At 43.5% G+C, this 19,513-nt stretch overlaps 1 protein-coding gene across 4 annotated transcripts in view; it reads right to left on the bottom strand.

Annotated features, from left to right (window-relative positions):
* Positions 1-19,513, bottom strand: part of Crot (carnitine O-octanoyltransferase) — a 38,220-nt gene that overhangs the window by 16,346 nt on the left and 2,361 nt on the right. For 2 of the 4 annotated variants that reach the window (XM_005083958.4, XM_040735814.1), the window contains exons 3-7: positions 18,831-18,966; positions 10,885-11,009; positions 8,735-8,916; positions 7,561-7,685; positions 4,163-4,271 (exon numbers count right to left, since the gene is read on the bottom strand). In XM_005083958.4, the coding sequence (XP_005084015.1) occupies positions 4,163-4,271; positions 7,561-7,685; positions 8,735-8,916; positions 10,885-11,009; positions 18,831-18,945 (656 nt within the window). In that variant the 5' untranslated portion in view covers positions 18,946-18,966. Of the gene's footprint in view, positions 1-4,162; positions 4,272-7,560; positions 7,686-8,734; positions 8,917-10,884; positions 11,010-18,830; positions 18,967-19,513 lie in introns of those variants that run through there. The other 2 variants (XM_013123489.3, XM_013123488.3) reach the window with 2 other exon arrangements.

Here is a 19,513-nt window from a genome sequence, read left to right as displayed (position 1 = left end):
GGCATGTTATGCCAGCACCACTTGTTGAAGATGCTATCTTTTTACCATTGTATAATTTTAGCTTCTTTGCCAAAAATCAGCTGTTCATAGGTTTGTGGATTAATCTCAGAGTGTTCAATTCGATTCCATTGGTCTACCTATTTTTGCCAATACCAAGCTGTTTTCAGGACTACAGCTCTATAACAGAGCTTGAAGTCAGGAATGGTGATGCCTCCAGATGTTGCTTTGTTGAGCAGTGTTGTCTTGGCTATCCTGGATCTTTTGTTTTGCCATATAAAGTTGAGAATGGATCTATCAGCAGTCTTCTACATGCCAATATCCAGTTATTGGCATGTAGAAGACTGCAGATAGATCCATGTCTATCGCCATGCACAAAACTTAAGTCCAAATGGATCAAAGACCTCAACATAAATCCAGCCACACTGAACCTCTTAGAAGACAAAGTGGGAGGTACCCTTGAACGAATTGGTACAGGAGACCGCTTCCTGAACATAACACCAGTAGCACAAACACTGAGATTGACAATAAATGGGACCTCCTGAAACTGAGAAGCTTCTGTAAGGCAAAGGACACAGTCAGCAAGACAAAAAGGCAGCCCACAGATTGGGAAAAGATATTCATTAACCCCACATCTGACAGAGGGCTGGTCTCCAAATTTTACAAAGAACTCAAGAAGCTATTTTGCAAAACACCAAAGGACCCAATTAAAAAGTGGGGGACTGAACTAAATAGAGAATTCTCAATAGAGAAGTCTAAAATGGCCAAGAGACACTTGAGAAAGTGCTCAACATCCTTAGCCATTAGGGAAATGCAAATCAAAATAACCCTGAGATATCATCTTACTCCTGTCAGAATGTCTAAAATCAAAAACACCAATGACAGCTTATGCTGGAGAGGATGTGGAGAAAGGGGAACACTTGTCCATTGCTGTTGGGAGTGCAAATTTGTACAGCCACTTTGGAAATCAGTATGGAGATTCCTCATGAAAATGGAAATCAGTCTACCACATGACCCAGCAATTCTATTCTTAGGCCTATACCCGAAAGATGCCCATTCATACAACAAGGATGTCTATTCAACTATAGCAGCATTATTTGTAATAGCCAGATACTGGAAGCAATCTAGATGCCCCACAACTGAAGAGTGGATAGAGAAAATGTGGTACATTTACACAATGGAGTACTACCCAGCGGGAAAAAAAACAATGGAATCTTGAAATCTGCAGGCAAATGGACGGCACTAGAAGAAACCATCCTGAGTGAGGTAACTCAGTCACAAAAAGACAAACATGGTATGTACTCACTCATATATGGATTTTAGATATGGATCAGGGGAGTGTCATCCTACAATCCCAGGGCCAGTGAGTCTGGGAAACAGGGAGGTTCCCAAGAGATATGCATTATATCCCAGAGAAGCATCTCCTGAGCAGATTGGGAACATAGGGGGAGCGGGAACCATGCAAAAGGGGGATACGAGGAGGGTAGAAGAAGACATGGGGGAGCAGGAAGGTTGAGTCGGGGTAAGAATAGAGGAGATGAGGATGAAAGATACCATAATAGTTGGAGTCATTATAGCTTTGAGGAGAGAGCGAGACACTAGTGAGATTTCCAGAGATGTACAAGGTTAACACCAACTGGAAAACTAAGTAATAGCAGAGAGATACATTAATAGCCCCTACCTGATGATAAGGTTGATGACTACCTTATATGACATCATAGAACCATCATCCGGTGACTGATGGAAGCAGAGACAGATACTCACAGCGAAACACTGAACTGATCCCCTGGAACCCAGTGACAGAGATGGAGGAATGATGAGCAAAGGGGTCAAGACCATGCTGGTGAAACCCACAAAGACAGCTGACTAGACAAAGAGGAGCTCTTTAACCCCAGACTGATGGCTGAGAGGCCAACAGGGGACTGATCCAGACTCCACGAACGTAGTGTCAGTGAGGAGGCCTCAGAAATCTCTGGGGCCTTGGGTAGTAGACTAGTGTTACCATGGCATACAAATGAACTTTGGGAGCCCATTCCACATGGAGGGATGCTCTCTCAGCCTGGACATATGGGAAAGAGCCTAGGTCCTGCCCTGGATGAAATGACAGACTCTGGAGATTCCCCCCCAAGGAGGGCCTCACCCTCCCTGGGGAATGATGTGGGGATTGGGCTGGGGGGTGGGGGTGGGGCTGGGAGGGAGAAGGGCGGAGAGCTGGGATTGACATTTTCTAATTTAAATTAAAAAAAACTAGGCATGTTAACATTTGCCTGTAACCTCAGGGCTGGGATGGCAGTGTGGGGGAGTGACAGTAGATTCCTGAAGCTTATTGGCCAGCCATTCTAGTCAACCACAGACACCAGGTTCAGTAAGTGACCCTCTCTCAAGAAAGAGGGTGAAAAATCATGGAGGAGAACACCTGTCTTCAACCTCTGTCCTACACACACACACACACACACCCACACACACACACACACACAAACACACACACACACACGTGCGCGTGCGTGCACACAGAGGCTTGAGTACATACTTCTATATATTTACATTTAATATACATTTAATATATGCAAATATAAATTTTAATAAGCCATTTGAATTATACACATATATATACAACTCAACATTTATAATATCATTTAGGAAATTTGAAGTAACTAGAGATTAATATACTAAACGACTATTGCTAATTTATGAGAAGCCATTGAATGTGTCATGGTAGTATGTATGTATTTTACTTATATTTTAGAGATTCATACTAAAATATTTACACTAAAAGGATTTAGTGTAAATTACTAAACATTTACACAGAGTGAGATTTGTTTCAAATTCCCCATGGGGAACTGAAAGACAGAGACACACACAACCACTAGACGGAAGCAGACAGAGACCATGAGAGGGAGGAGACGTGCAGGCGTAGAGAAGGCTGGAGGAGGTGTCAGGTCACATGTGATGTGGAACTGAAGGGAGGGTATTCATAATGGAAAAAGTTAGAGCTGAGCACGTTGATGTCCTCATTTTGTGACTGAGTGTCTTTATGCTTTGAAGCTTTCTGTAGTGGTATAAATGGCACATAATAATAATAATAACAATAATAAATTACATGTAAATTTACTACAATCCATCTGGAAGGATGGGAGCACACCAAACCATAACAGTAGCTTCTGGAGTAGGGAGATGGGATCAGTAATATCCAACTAGAACATATACATATATCTAAAATTGAAAAGTTAAAAGTAGCTATATTTAAGAACAGCAAGTATGAAAGTCTTACTTTATAACATATCATTTTACTGAAAGGCAATTCTTGTTTTTTATTTTTTACCCAAGCAAGAGCTTGAGACCAAAGATATCCAATAAAGACAGTCTTGTCAGATACTCCCAGTGGGTCAAGCGCTGGCTAAGGCCAGGATGATCTTGAATACCTCAGCCTCTGTTCCCTGCTGGAATGACAAGCCTGTGTGCCAGACTGCCTCTTAAGAATGTGTGTTTAGCCCATAGACAAATGCTACTCTAAGTCTTAATTAGAGCAGCTTCTCTGCTTCGAAGGGCAGTGACTGCAGAGACGCAGAGCTTGCCAGTGTGTTAGGAGTAAGTGATGGTTGAGGGAGTATAAGCAAGACATATCTACTACTCCCTGTGAGGCTCACGGACAGTGGCGGAAGGAGAAAACGACAAAAGGAAGAGCTGGCAGGCAGAGAAGGGCCACATGTGTCACCTGCTAACTGCATCCGAGCCACCATTTCAGTCACGAACTTACAGCACCTGTGTTGTAGGCATGGGTTACCAACAGGCAGTGCCCGACGAGGCACTGACCCTCTGACCTGTAAGCAAGCCTCCAATTCAATGCTTTCTTCTACAAGTTGCCTCAGACACGGGGTCTCTTTGCAGCAACAGAACAGTAAGTAACAAAGACAAATGACTTCTGACAGAGTCTCAGAGAAGGAAGCTTGTGCTGTACCCACTGCTGAGCCCAGACAACCCTGGCCAGACTCAGTGAGTGACAACGACAACAAATGTCATGAGTATGGAAGACAGTTGTATGGGAGAAGGAGCTGTTAGGGAGGCAAGGAAAGGCAGAGGTAGGGGAGAATAATAATTCTATACGTGTATAGAATTGTCAAAGGACAAAATCAATCAATCAAGAATGCAGAATTCCTTTAAAAACCTGAGAAGCTCTGGTGGGGTGATCAAACATCCTTCCTGCAATACATCAAAGACAAAAGCTCTGCCTCGACACAGCACGGCAATGTGGGTTGGACAATGCCCTTCACTCTCTGAAAAAGACACAGAAAACGAGACTCAGTAAAGCTGCATTCAGCCAACAGAATATAATTCCTCTAATAGTGTCTTCATCTCGTGTGTGTGTGTGTGTGTGTGTGTGTGTGAGAGAGAGAGAGAGAGAGACAGAGAGAGACAGAGAGAGAAAGAGAGACAGAGACAGAGAGAGAGACAGAGACGTAGACAGAAGAGACAGAGAGAGAGGGAGCACATGTGAGTACATGATATAAAACGTACCGTTTGGACAAAGTTCTGAGAGAGAAGGGAAGATGAGGAGAATCCATAACGAACATGAAGCTATGCTCGGGTAAGAGTAAATTCTGGAGTGCTACTCCTCAGCAAGGTCACCAGACACGTGTCCATGACCTGCATATTTCAAAACACTAGAAGAAAGGACTTTGCCATAAAGAAATGGCAGATGTTTAAGGAGACAGGCACGTTTAACTTTATAATGCAGACATGCATTAACATCATATGGTAGTTCAATAGTATATACAGTATACAACTTTTATGTTTACATTTATTTAAACACAATTTAAGAAAACTTCAAGGCTGTAGTTATAGCTTACTATGCCCAAGATCAAGTGTGATCCCTATAACCACAAGGAAGAAATCTCAAGTCGACAGAATTTTAGATTCCATGACATAAATACATATTCTTGAAATTTGTCCATGTGAATCTTGAGAACTCCTTAAGTTTCAAGTAGGTGTGTACCATGAGAAACATCATTGTGCTGTAAGAAATTTTTTAAGTTTTAGTTAAGACGTAGGAATGGGAAGGTGGTCCGAGGAATCCTAGAAGAACCACTTGAGAGAAGAAGCTGTTTTTCTTGAGATTATTTTAATGTTACTCTTTCATCAGATAACTTAATTGCTGACTACAGCTATACCACTATGAACCATGCAAATCTCTCCCATAACTGCAAAGCAAAGGGGTATGTAGTACTTGAACGAGGGGTGTTTTAGCTGGCGCACTACCTAGCATCGATTGAGTATGTAGTACCTGAACGAGGGGTGTTTTAGCTGGTGCGCTACCTAGCATCGATTCCTCGATGAACGTCTTCATTAGAGACAATCATTATACGCCGGGGTGTCAGGGAGGAAGTTCCCCTGTTCCTTGGCTCCGAGATGGGAAAGTGAAAGAGAGGAAAGACAAGACACACAGTGCCACTGGAACAGAGTCAGTGGCCCGGAATTATTCATTGCTCTCCATGATAAATTGCTGTGCTGGGATTTCATGACATCGATTTATCCACCATGAGGAATGACCATCTTCTGGTAACCCCATTATTTCTTCTTACACCAGTACTGAGGAGATAAATATTTTAGCTTCTCAGGATATTTCCAAGTAATTTCTTCTCTCTGACCCCTTCAGATATCTCCAGACCCTTTCATGTTTACCACAGATACCCTTTATTACCATCATCTACTGACAGCCTTTCCAAAACTAATGGTTTGAAAAAAAAATAAACATGATACCCATTCAATCAATAAAATGTTAGAAGAATGTGTGACAGAAGGGTGGAACCTCAAAAGGAACTTACCAGGATACGTGAAAAGAGATCTGAATGAAATGAGAGAATGAGCCATGGAAACTCTGCAGAGAGAGGACCAGGCAGAGGGACCAGTAACTGTTAAGGTATTAGGACAAAAGGAAACAATTTGCTTAATGCACAAAGCTCAGTGAAGCTTCCTCAGAAGTCCAGCTGAGGCTGCACCATTTGTGACTCTGAAAGGACGTCCAGTGTTTACTATGATGGAAAGGAAGTTAGCACATGGCTTTATGGAGCACAGTATTTTAAGAAAGCACTCCAGGGGCTGTGTGAAGAGATCAGTGGAGAGAAAGATAACATAACCAGATTAGTTATTAGGTAATCAAAGTGGTTCAAATGAGAACAACCTACTGGAGGCATTGGGTTGGTTGGTTTGCTGCTTTTGAGATAGGGTTCCTTACACAACCCAGGCTTGCCTTCAATTCCCATCCCATCTCCGTGTCCAGGACAGTGGACGGCAGGCCTGTGCCATCACGACTTGCAGGGAAGACGGCTTTCGCTATGAGGTGGCACTTGCAGCATCCTTTCAGTGTGACAGATAACAGGTGGGAGCAACCCTCTCAAGCAAGAAAGCCGGAAGTGCAGTGGGGAGAGAGAGGATGACGGACACTCGAGAGCAAGGGGATCTGGCACATGCAGCAGCATCCTGCGGACCGGAAACGTTGGTCAGTTGGTTCTCACACCTGCTTTGTCTGTGGTACTGTGGGTTGTGCTCAGGGCCTCACACGAGCCGTCAGGCTTTTCACCGCTGAGCTACACTCCAGCTTCTTGTTCACCACTTTTAAAGGAAGGAGCATGAGGTATACACGAAGCAGGGTAGGCTGAACAAATTATCAAGTGACTTGTAACAACGCAACCTGATGGTCTTGGGGTTTGAAGGATGGGTCTGAAGTACGTTTCTCTACATCAATGGAGGTGTGGCTGTGTTCCTTCCAAAGGCTCTACAGAGGCTACTCCTTTCCTCGGCTCAGGGATCCCCTTCTTCATCTTCAACGCCACTGAGGGGACATCACAGCCCTGTCTGTGCTGCATCTCTGTTTGTCTTCTAAGAACCCATGTGATTAGTTCAGCATAACCTCATCTCCAAGGCAGCTGACTGCTAACCCTAACTCCTCCTTGCCAGGGGCAGGGACGTGGCATCTCCAGATTCTTCTTCTCCAAGCTGCTGGTCAACTTGAGGTTAAAGGTCAGATTTTTCTGTGTTTGTTAAGAATGAGAAAAGAGTTCTGAGAATGGCAGAAAGGCAAGAAGCAGCCCTGTCTTGAAGTGAAAGAATAAACTGACAATTACAGCAAGATGCGATGGATCCACACGACAGGGAAGGACATAGCTGTACAGAACGGTAAGGCCATGCGATTGTACATCACAGGGTGGACACAGAGACAGCCAAGGGGGACACTGACGGTGTGGGTACCCAAAGGCGATCCGAAACTGCAGCACCGGGGTGACGGGGTTGGGAGTTTTAGGATCTGGGACATGTCTGTAGGAAAAGGGCTTTACTGAGGAGTAGAAATTAAGTTCTACTTTAGGAAATGAGATAACATACAACTAGAAGCTAAAGTCATCAAGCATATTACTGAACTGGTAATGGAAGAAAGACAGGTTCACACAAAGTTTCTAGCAAATTCATGAAAACCCAACTATTGAAAATATTATATTAGAAATCATAGCAAAATTCCCCAAATCCCAATGTGTTAAAAAAAAGTTATCTACATCCTACATTTTTACTTACCAGTCCTAAAATAATTCATAATCGAATCTCTAGCAATTCCCGGGATCTTGCAGGTAGAAAACAACATTCGGAACTGGTTCATGTCCAGAGGAGTATTTCCAGATCTATGTACAGGCAACTTTTCTCTATTAAAAAGTATTTCAATGAAAAAGTCATTGTTAAAACTCGCCATCAAGTCATCACAACTATATCATTCCTCCCCTGAATAACTGAGTGAGGCTGACAGCATTCTCTTATTCCCACAACAGGCAAGCTCAAGCTCAGCCCCTGCCTGGTCCTCCCGTGCCCGCACCTTCCCGACTCAGCCCCTGCCTGGGCCCCCAGTGCCCGCACCTTCCCGACTCAGCCCGTGCCTGGGCCCCCAGTGCCCGCACCTCCCCGGCTCAGCCCGTGCCTGGGCCCCCAGTGCCCGCACCTTCCCGGCTCAGCCCGTGCCTGGGCCCCCAGTGCCCGCACCTTCCCGACTCAGCCCCTGCCTGGGCCCCCAGTGCCCACACCTTCCCGGCTCAGCCCCTGCCTGGGCCCCCAGTGCCCACACCTTCCCGGCTCAGCCCCTGCCTGGGCCCCCAGTGCCCGCACCTCCCCGGCTCAGCCCGTGCCTGGTCCTCCCGTGCCCGCACCTTCCCGACTCAGCCCCTGCCTGGGCCCCCAGGGCCCGCACCTTCCCGGCTCAGCCCGTGCCTGGGCCCCCAGTGCCCGCACCTTCCCGGCTCAGCCCCTGCCTGGGCCCCCAGTGCCCGCACCTTCCCGGCTCAGCCCCTGCCTGGGCCCCCAGTGCCCACACCTTCCCGGCTCAGCCCCTGCCTGGGCCCCCAGTGCCCGCACCTTCCCGGCTCAGCCCCTGCCTGGGCCCCCAGTGCCCGCACCTCCCCGGCTCAGCCCGTGCCTGGGCCCCCAGTGCCCGCACCTTCCCGGCTCAGCCCGTGCCTGGGCCCCCAGTGCCCGCACCTTCCCGGCTCAGCCCGTGCCTGGGCCCCCAGTGCCCGCACCTCCCCGGCATAGCCCCTGCCTGGGCCCCCAGTGCCCGCACCTTCCCGGCTCAGCCCGTGCCTGGGCCCCCAGTGCCCGCACCTTCCCGGCTCAGCCCCTGCCTGAACCCCTGCCTGGGCCCCTTGGGCCCCCAGTGCCCGCACCTTCCTGGCTCAGCCCGTGCCAGGGCCCTTAGCACTTTTACCTTCTTAGCAGTTGCCAGTAGTTCAAGTTGTGCCACAGAATTAAACTTCCTCTTTCTAACTGCGTGCCTTCCATCGCGGGCCAGTAGTGTTCGAAATGGGGGCTGGGGCCCACAAAGTTCACATACAGTTGTGATGGGATACGCACATCCAGGTAGGCGACATGGAGCCACCACTCTTCCAGCTGAAAGAATTTAAGAACACTGGTTTTCAAGATACTTGAATATGCAACTGCTAACAAGAAGGAATGCTATATTTGTTTCTTTTTCTTCCATGCTCAAAACCACATTGTAAGTCACCACAGACAATGAAAAATCCTACTTCAACAACCTCCTTCCTTTCTGCTTACTCTTGGAACTACAAACTCCTAACCATTCATTGGTTTAGCTACACTATCAACACGGCACTTATGTCACTCCTGGAGTATAGGGACAGTTACCAAAACCTCACTCAATGATAACAGCTATTAAGGCATTTATAATATTCCTTTGCCAAAGATAAACTGAAATTCTAGTTAGAAATACAAGACCCTTCAGTGTGCTTCAAAATAATTTATACTTTTTAAAATAATTTATACTTTTTATGTGTCCCCTTTCACAGCAAGTAACTGAATTCCTTACCTAAATCAATAGATACTAGATCTTAGCAGTTTACCTGCATTTTTTTAAATGATGGTACAAGCTGTAGTTTGTAACCCAGAAAAAGACCAGAGTAAAATGAATACGAGCAGAGCTAGGACCTCTTCACCTCTACTCCCATTTTAATTAAAATCCCCCAGGACTCAAAATTGAGAACCAAAGAATCGGGAAGTGGTAACTGTTATTTTTTCATAAGGATCAATGTCTCATGAAAAAAAATCAGACACTTTTCTCCTTAAAATTGTAAGTTACCATCATTAGTTTTTTAATTATGAAAAATCGTTCTTTAATTCATATACTAAGAAGCAGTATAACTAAAGAAGTCAGAGAAGAAAGCTGCAGGCAAACGGAGACTGCTCTTTCTGTCTGTCTGAGACTTCTCTTTCTGTCTGTCTGAGACTTCTCTTTCTGTCTGTCTGAGACTTTTCTGTCTGTCTGAGACTTTTCTGTCTGTCTGAGACTTCTTTCTGTCTGTCTGAGACTGCTCTTTCTGTCTGTCTGAGACTGCTCTTTCTGTCTGTCTGAGACTGCTCTTTCTGTCTGTCTGAGACTGCTCTTTCTGTCTGTCTGAGACTGCTCTTTCTGTCTGTCTGAGACTTCTTTCTGTCTGTCTCAGACTTCTCTTTCTGTCTGTCTGAGACTTCTCTTTCTGTCTGTCTGAGACTTCTCTTTCTGTCTGTCTGAGACTTCTCTGTCTGTCTGAGACTTCTCTTTCTGTCTGTCTGAGACTGCTCTTTCTGTCTGTCTGAGACTTCTCTTTCTGTCTGTCTCAGATTGCTCTTTCTGTCTGTCTGAGACTTTTCTGTCTGTCTGAGACTTTTCTGTCTGTCTGAGACTTTTCTGTCTGTCTGAGACTTCTTTCTGTCTGTCTGAGACTGCTCTTTCTGTCTGTCTGAGACTGCTCTTTCTGTCTGTCTGAGACTGCTCTTTCTGTCTGTCTGAGACTGCTCTTTCTGTCTGTCTGAGACTGCTCTTTCTATCTGTATGTCCAGCTACTTTCTCCACTTCCTCCATGCCCTGTTTAAATATATTTAGGAGACCTATAACACAACTACTTTGGTGTCTAGGGTGTTTTTGTCAGGCTACAGTGATCTGGAAAGCTGTGTATAACAAACACAAGTCTATGGATCATCTGCATCAGAACCACACGGACTGGAGAGGATACGGCTCAGTGGGAGAGAGCCTGCCCAGCACGTCTAACCCTAGATCCTATGACCAATATTGGCCAAAATAGACACCACAGAGAGGAATTAAAATAAGAGTTTCTTGGCCTCCTTGTGGACTTACTGAGTCAACTATTATTGATTCCAGGAAACCTGCATTTTAACACATTCTCAGGTAAGACAAAAACTTGCTTATAAAATAAATGCTCTCCAATGATGTAAATCATTCTTTTGTGACCATAATGACAATTACTCCAAGCACTTTAAGAAATAATTTAAACATTAAAGCTACCTATATTTTAAATTCTCCTTCAAATATTGTTTCCAATTATAAGTATATAAAATAAATACCCAGTTTCTTTTTCCTTTAGCCCTTTCAAGTAATTTCTGATGCAATTTCTCACCAACTCCATTTTCAAACTTTTGAACTATTTCTTCCGTTTTCTTATATTCTTCTTCATTTGCAAATGGCTTTACTATAAAAAAGTAATTATTTAGACATAAGTGCTCCCATATCACTTCAATCATTTTTATACAAATCGAAAATTCACTAGCACACAATAAGGTTTTAGTTTGCAACATGAAAACTGTGGTGCAAATACTATTTTCCCAAATAAATAAATAAAACAATAGATATTGTATAGTGTCGTCACAATATTCTGAAATTATCTCCAAACTATTCTAGATGTCAGTAAAAGAGTCGAGGTTGCTACTTAGCTAATAAGCAGTAAAAAGAAAGTCCTATTTAAACACAGATACGAGAAGTTAAAGCCCTTTTCCATTGACATTTAGATTAGAACCATGACCCCTACACAGGCAATGTAATATGTATTTAGGGTGCCTAAGGCCAAAAATATTTTCCTACTAAGGGGAGAAAAAAGGAAGAAAGGAAAGAAAAAGAAAAACAAGAAATCCATCTATATTTCCCTAGTCCATAAAAATGAATTGTTCTGAAAATTTTCTCTCTTTAAAAACTATTGAGCACAATGTAAAATCCCATTTAAAATAGTTGTACTCAGAGAGAATAAGTGAGTACTCAAAAAAGTTAATAATCTGTGAATTAAAAGAAAGTTAGTATTGCCAGATGAAAGTAGACTTTAAAAAAAAGAAGAGAATGAGGAAGGAGGAGAAGGAGGAAAGTGGTATTTGAAAAGCAAAACCAAAGAGGGCTAAGGTGATATCTAAACTAATGAAGTACTTAGCCTTTTAGCACGAGGATGTGGGTTTGAGCCCAGAACCCATATTAAAAACAAACAAATAAAAAGGATGGAGCACAGGCAAGCAGGTGTGTACCATCCAAAAAAAAACCTAAAAAATAAAAAGGGGCAGCATACACTCAAGCGAGACACACACACACACACACACACACACTCACTCACACACACTCACTCACTCCCAGTTCATCCAGTGGAACCAAACATATTATCTCCACCCCTTCTGGAAACCCACCAATACGACAGTAAAGTGATTTTAAAAGGAGTACAGGGGCAGGGGATGGCTCAGCGGTTAAGAGCACTGGCTGTCTGTTCTTCCAGGCGTCCCGAGTTCAATTCCCATCATCCACATGGCGGCTCAGGACCATCTAACAGGATCCACATAATATACATAAAAATAAGTCTAAAAACATAGTAAAGGGAGTGAAATCTACAAGGGAGAGAGAGAAATAAACAGGCAGGAAGATGGACAGACAGACAAGTGATGGGCAGGCAGACAGAAAACTACAGACAAATTAAGCTAACACTTCACAAATCCAGTAAACATGGTGAGTCAGACACAGTGGCAAATCTATAGAGGCCCAGTCTCTGGAAAGGCTGAGATAGGAGAAGTTCAAGGCCAGCCTGGACAACATACTGGGACCCTATTAAAAAAAAAAAACAAACTAACTAAATAAACAAACAAAAATAAACTGGAGAAAATGATGACTGGTTTTGTAAAATAGAGAAAACAAGTATCTAAAGCCTGAGGAATAAAAGGTTACAGAAAATACAAGAAAGGTTAAATGTAAGTCAAGTAACAAGTCAATTCTGACAGCAGAATCCTAGGTTCAAGAATTCAAGGCACAAGGTACCTTCAAAAACAAAGGTAAATGGAAGGATGAAACAAGACTGCTACAAGGTATTTACCAAACACAGACACAACTACCCCATCAACACAACTGTTTCTCAATGCCAGGAAAAAATGGGGAAACATGAATCAGACAAAAACAAAACACCTGGATTCTACCCACAATAAAAACGTGGTATTATACTGAAAATACATATCTTATATTGAAGTATTATTCACAAAATCCAGGAAATGGAAATAAGTGTCTGTCAACTGATGAATAGAGAAAGAAAGTGTAGTACATACACAATGAAAACCTATTTGTTCAGCCATTTAAAAAGCATGAAATACTGACATTACAACACAGATAACGAAGGGAACAAAGCCTAGAACAGAAGCCAACACCGTTTGGTAACACTGTACGTGGAAATCTAAAAGGTGGAAGGTTGATGGGTCAGCAGCAAATGAGATAGAAACAAGAAGTCTGGAGTGCTACTACAGACAGCAACTGTATACCGAGTATCTCAGAAGGCTGGAGTGCTACTACAGACAGCAACTGTATACCGAGTATCTCGGAAGGCTGGAGTGCTACTACAGACAGCAACTGTATACCGAGTATCTCGGAAGGCTGGAGTGCTACTACAGACAGCAACTGTATACCGAGTATCTCAGAAGGCTGGAGTGCTACTACAGACAGCAACTGTATACCGAGTATCTCGGAAGGCTGGAGTGCTACTACAGACAGCAACTGTATACCGAGTATCTCAGAAGGCTGGAGTGCTACTACAGACAGCAACTGTATACCGAGTATCTCAGAAGGCTGGAGGGCTACTACAGACAGCAACTGTATACCGAGTATCTCGGAAGGCTGGAGTGCTACTACAGACAGCAACTGTATACCGAGTATCTCAGAAGGCTGGAGTGCTACTACAGACAGCAACTGTATACCGAGTATCTCAGAAGTCTGGAGTGCTACTACAGACAGCAACTGTATACCGAGTATCTCAGAAGGCTGGAGTGCTACTACAGACAGCAACTGTATACCGAGTATCTCAGAAGGCTGGAGTGCTACTACAGACAGCAACTGTATACCGAGTATCTCGGAAGGCTGGAGTGCTACTACAGACAGCAACTGTATACCGAGTATCTCAGAAGGCTGGAGTGCTACTACAGACAGCAACTGTATACCGAGTATCTCAGAAGGCTGGAGGGCTACTACAGACAGCAACTGTATACCGAGTATCTCAGAAGGCTGGAGTGCTACTACAGACAGCAACTGTATACCGAGTATCTCAGAAAGCAAGATTTTGAATGTTTTCAACATGATGAAATAATGCTTGAAGAGACAGATGTTAGATCTACTTTAAACAGCATACAATACAGAAGTCACACAGTACCCAGCAAATATGTATATTATGTTCGTTTCTAGGCAACAGCTTGAATTTAGTTTAAATTTTAAAACTTAAATTACAACCTGAACAACTAGTCATACTCAGCTTTCTCCCCATCCCAAACTGACAGTTAATAAAAAAGAGTACTGGAATTCAGGTGTGTGCTAATGAAATTACTATGTCTGTGCCCTACACTCAACAGTTAGATCCAGTAGTTCCCAAGTGAGATTTTCAGAATCCCAATTTTTTTTAAAGTTTCATTTATTTTATGTGCATTGGTGTTTTCCCTTCATGTATGTCTGTGTGAGGGTGTCAGGTCCCCTGGACAGGAGTTTTAGACAGCTGTGAGCTGCCATGTGGGTGCTGGGAATAGAACCCGGGTCCTTTAGAAGAGCAGTCAGTGCTCTTAACCACTGAGCCACCTCTCCAGCCCCAGAATCCCAATCTTAATTGTGGATCAGCAGCTGTTGTGGAGCCCTATCCTTGGGGTATAACATTAACACGGCCATACCACTTTAATCAGAGCGCTGAGTCTACATTTATGAAACCTTCACAAGATTTGGACTTCACAGAGAGTTTGGTTAAGGTTCAATAGGCTCCCAAGTGAGATTTCAGTCTCTTCCCTTCATGCTCCACCCACACATGATGGCAGAAGGAGGTTCTGGAGTTTCAGAAAGTGGAATGTTTGGTGCAGGCAGGGACTCCAGCTATCGGGCTTTCAGGTGGGGTAGGAGCTTTCAAAGACATAATTATTTTGAAGCCACTGGTACTCCTCCTGTAAATAAGCCTAATCAACTCCTTGGCTTACCAAACTGGACTCAGGTAGAATTATTTCTTTGGTCTGTTGCTAGGGGCCTTATCTGGGGTTAATGAACAACTGCTCATGTCTCCCTGGAAAAGTTAACATATTTGGTGCTCACAGAGGCTGGCTTAGGGCACAGCTGTAATGGGTGAGGAAACATGGACTAAAGCTGACAGGAGAGGAGCTGCATGGACAATTCAGACACAGACAGCTTCTCTTTTTATGGAACGGGGAGTCTCCTTGCTGTGGTAGCAGCTGAATTAGTCCTGCTCTGGGTGATAGATACACCTGTAAGTGAGGCTACCTGTTTCCTAGGAAAACACTTCATACACAAGGGAAGAATAACAAAGAGAAGAAAACAAAAAAAAATGTGGGTGGCGTCCTCCATGACAGTCTCCGATTTGGCAAGTCAACCAGATAAACATGGGAAAGAGATGAAGGTATTGGTTTATGAATGAAAAGGGGAAGTAAAAAAAAGGTAAGAACATGACTGGTCCCTCGTTTCAGCATCAGATGGATGAAAACAATTTAAAAAGGAAAGGTCATGACTGCTCCTAGGTGTGGTGGAGGAGAAGGCTCATTGTAGATATGAGGGAGAGCACAGTCCGAGGCAGAGACATCTGGGAAAGCTCAGAGTGGACATGACCGGAGGGGAGAGGAGAGAGACAAACCAAGAGGCCAGGAAGGTAAAGAGTGAAAGAAAGGAGCCAAAAAGGGAGCAGTGTAGCAAAACGGCTGGATTACAGAGGTAAGGGCAGCTGGGGCAAGGGCTGGAGCAGTTAGGGTAGGGGTGGGTATGTCAGCAAGGAGGGCCCTGTAACACGTAGAGACTGGGGATGCAGGGAGAAGCTGGCAACCAGCATCCACCTTCATATGTTAGCCAAGAATCTCAGCCATTAGTTCCAGGTTTGAGACCTAACAGATCTCTGTATTTTTCATGGCAGGAGGGGCATAAGGAATAGTACAAATTAGGTCTGGCTGTTCTAAGCACCCTTTCCTGACATCCAAAATTCTGGGCCGCATCAACAAACTGAACAGCGGTGAGGGAGAAAATGCTGTGGAGAGGACAGCAATGGGACTGGGCGTGAGAGGGGCAGCGACCCAGTTCACCGACAGACAGGACCGCGTTAAAAGAGCAGGTAAGAAGCAGGGTCCTTGGGCTTGGTGCGGGGTTTTGCTGCTTTGCCAAGCCCAGTGATGAATCATGATCTTTATATGGTAAGAATCTGGTTGATCTGAGTAAATTAGTGTGGAATGTAAATTGGGGTTATAAAGTGCTAAAAAGGGGGTTTAAAAAGAAAAGGGGACCTGTCTGGGTCACTCAAATGAAGTGAGGTACACAGGGATAAAGGGCCAGGAAAAGGTGCAATCAAAATGAAGAATGCATGAGGCAGACATGTAGGAACCTATTGTTCTGCACGATCAGCAATATATATAGTATGAGGAGCTAGAATACACAGGGTATAAAAGAGTGTGGGAGTAGTACTAGAAGCTAAAAGTTTTTAAGTTGGAATGGGTATGGGGTGGGGTAAAAGAAGGGGTAGAAGGGTATATTAGCCAAAACTAAGGATTTGTGAAATCGCACTAATTTGTAACCTAATCAAAAATACATGGGGGGGCTAAACAAAGGTGCTGTACATTAGTGAACGATGCTGTTCTCTTCATTTTCTCTTTGTTTTTCAAGGTATCATGTACCTTGAATTCTTAAGTCTTGGTCATTAAATGAAAATCTCAGTGCCAGGGACGGGTTCCCTTCCTATGACTTACTGTTTAGAGAGGTACCCAAAACAATACAGGTATTGCCATTGCTTTTTGTTGCCCACAATTACTAATCAGTGGTTCTCAACCTGTGGGTCGCAGCCCCTTTTGGGTCAAACAACCCTTTCATCAGGTTCACTTATCAGACATTCTGCATATAGGATGTTTACATTATGACTTTTAGCAGTAGAAAAATTACAGCTATGATGTAGCAATGAAGATAATCTCATGGTTGGAGGTCACCACAACACGAGGAACTGTATTAAAGAGTCACAGCACTAGGAAGGTTGAGAACCACTGGAATAGATGATAAGACCTTATTGCTTAAGACACCATACACTTTGGTTGCACGACACAGAGGAATCAAAGAACTGACCAGCAAACTCTCTTACTGCTGGCTAGCTTGCATACTGCTGGAAGGTACTATGTCCTCTGATGGGACACAAAAACATCAACAGTGTATCCAGTGCTGGACTCTGCATGCTAGACTACCAACGTCTAAGGCAACATTGTAACCACTATTGCAATAGAGGCAAGACTGTTTATGGAGGTAACAACCATTCTCTTTACAGGATTTGAGGCCTGTTCCTAATCCATGCCTCCTCCTGAAAGTATAATGAAACCCCATCAACAGAGAAATCAGAAGCTTCAGCAAAGAGAACCCACTGATGTTGTCAAAGTGTCTTCCAAATATATTCATAGATTTGTGATGCTCCCGACCTTGATCAGAGAAGCTTCTTACTGCAATGAGCAATAGTTAACACAGACACTCAGGACTAATTAAAGACCTCTACAAGACCAAGAGAGTTAATCCAGCATGGGGTGAGGAGGGCCGCCCACGGCTTCGCCCCTAGCTGTGGAGCTGACGGGTGCTGATGAAAAGGTACAGGACTTCTAGGGCTGTAGCATCTAGTTGGCTTCCCATGCCCCACTGGGTGACTGATACTCATACAGGCAGCACTAATTGGAATCTGTGAGTTAGTCAAGTGAATTAATAATTTCAGAGGATAGATGACTTTGGAAAGAAAATGTGATGGGAGGTGCTATGGAGGGATCCCAAAATCAGAATGGCACCATGTTGCCCTAAAGAATAAACAAGGCCTTCAGAGTTCTTAAAGAACACCCAATTCAGAACTCTACATTCAGCTGAACGATTAAGTCTAAACATTCAGCTCTCTTTTTGCCCTCACACATATTCTCTTGCAGGCAGTTGCAAAAGTGAGCAACATAGGAAAGCAGACAAGAAAGAAAAGTAGAGAGCTGCCAGGATGCTGGCAGATGAAGTGTCCTGCATATCAGATGTGCAGCGAGCTCCAGAAGTCATCCTCACTAGGAAAAGGGGGAGGAGAGGGGGCTAGGAGAAGGAGGAAGGAGATCTCGAAGGGAAGGAGAGGGGAGAAGGTGACCTCCACAAGGCACATTCTTAAGAGGAAATAAAACTGACTCAGTATTTTATGTCTCACTGTATACAAGAATGATCACCCATTCAAGCGTTTAGGAATAAATGATGAATATAAAGAAAAAAATCAAGCTAGGAAAAGAAGGTGGAAATGCAACAAACCGGCACCAAAGTAAAATGACTGGCTCACTTATAAACCAGATTCTAAAGGGGGGGCAGGAGGGCGCAAATGACCCTGTCACAGGGGTCACCTAAGATCACTGGAAAACGCAGATGTTTGCATTATGATTCATAACAGTAGAAAAATTACAGTTATAAAGCAGCAATGAAAATAATTTTTGGTTAGGAGTTTCCACGACATGAGAAACTATTTTAAATGGTTGCAGCATTAGGAAGCTGAGAACCACTGCTCTCCACCCTGAATGGCCAGTTGAATTAAGGTGAGTAACTCTTTAGAGTTATTAAAATCAGGTGGCTGCTGGTTTCAAATATGGGTGACGAGAATTAGAGGGGAAATGGAGACATAAAGGACTGTACATATGCTCTGACAGGCATTAGGGAGCAAACCGCACAACTATTTTAAGGAATTAATTTACAGTATCTAAAACTACAAGATCCAAGAAATATAAAATTAGTTCAAATATGGTGATAACAAAAGAAACGAGAAATATTTCAAAATCTTTGCCCTAAGTGGGGCTTGTACAGGCAGATGGACATGAAGGACTTACATTTAACCTGCAGGCCTATTAATACTATCAACTTTTCAAACCATGGGGAAAAAAACTTTTAAAAAGCTTTGCATATTTTAAGGATAAGCCTAGAGGCATCTACAAATTAGACCCTTGTCAACATTAATTCCATGTTACTATCAACATTAATCTACACTAGAAGAGTATGAACATACCTGCTTCAAGATACTTTTTTAAGGATTCTTTAAGTGAAGGAACAGGCAATGATGGAAGAGAGTCCTGGTATTGAAATGTTCGTTCTTCAATTGATTTTGCTAATTGACTTTCCATGATATAATCACAGTAGAAAAACTGAATAAAAGAGCAACATCAGTCACAACTTCAATCTCACAAATATTTGTAAACTTGTCTGATAAAGAACACCAACTTTAAAATTAGGAGTGCAAACATGCTAGGAATCAAAGCATCTGGGAGACCAGTAGCTGTCATCACCAAACACCAGATAGTGCAATGTGCTCCAGAAAACATTCTTACACCTAACCTTCCTGCTACTTTACATATGAAAACACACATATCTGACTTAGTCATCTGTTTGAGAGGTCATCCTTGATACCCGAAAGCAGATCTGTTAAATTCTAATCTCTTCTACAAGGCAACATTACAGGGCATTAGGGAACCTGCAGAGTCTTGCTGGGTGGGTAGAATTGGATATGTAGAAAAAGCTTATGGTCTGAAAAGCAATACAGAGGTGTGAGAGAATAGGTCATAGACTATTATAGACTGTGAGTGTTCATGTGACAAGCTGATGTAACTTAAAACTGTGCGGATGGCATGGGACCTAATCAATTGACTTTCTACATTTATGATAATTCTCATCAAAATCAAACTAACCCCATAT

The sequence above is a fragment of the Mesocricetus auratus genome, unplaced genomic scaffold (assembly GCF_017639785.1).
Source record: "Mesocricetus auratus isolate SY011 unplaced genomic scaffold, BCM_Maur_2.0 Super-Scaffold_100051, whole genome shotgun sequence".
NCBI classification, from domain to species: domain Eukaryota; kingdom Metazoa; phylum Chordata; class Mammalia; order Rodentia; family Cricetidae; genus Mesocricetus; species Mesocricetus auratus.
The sequence above is the reverse complement of the archived record's forward strand: the minus strand, read 5'-3'. Positions and strand labels throughout refer to the sequence as shown.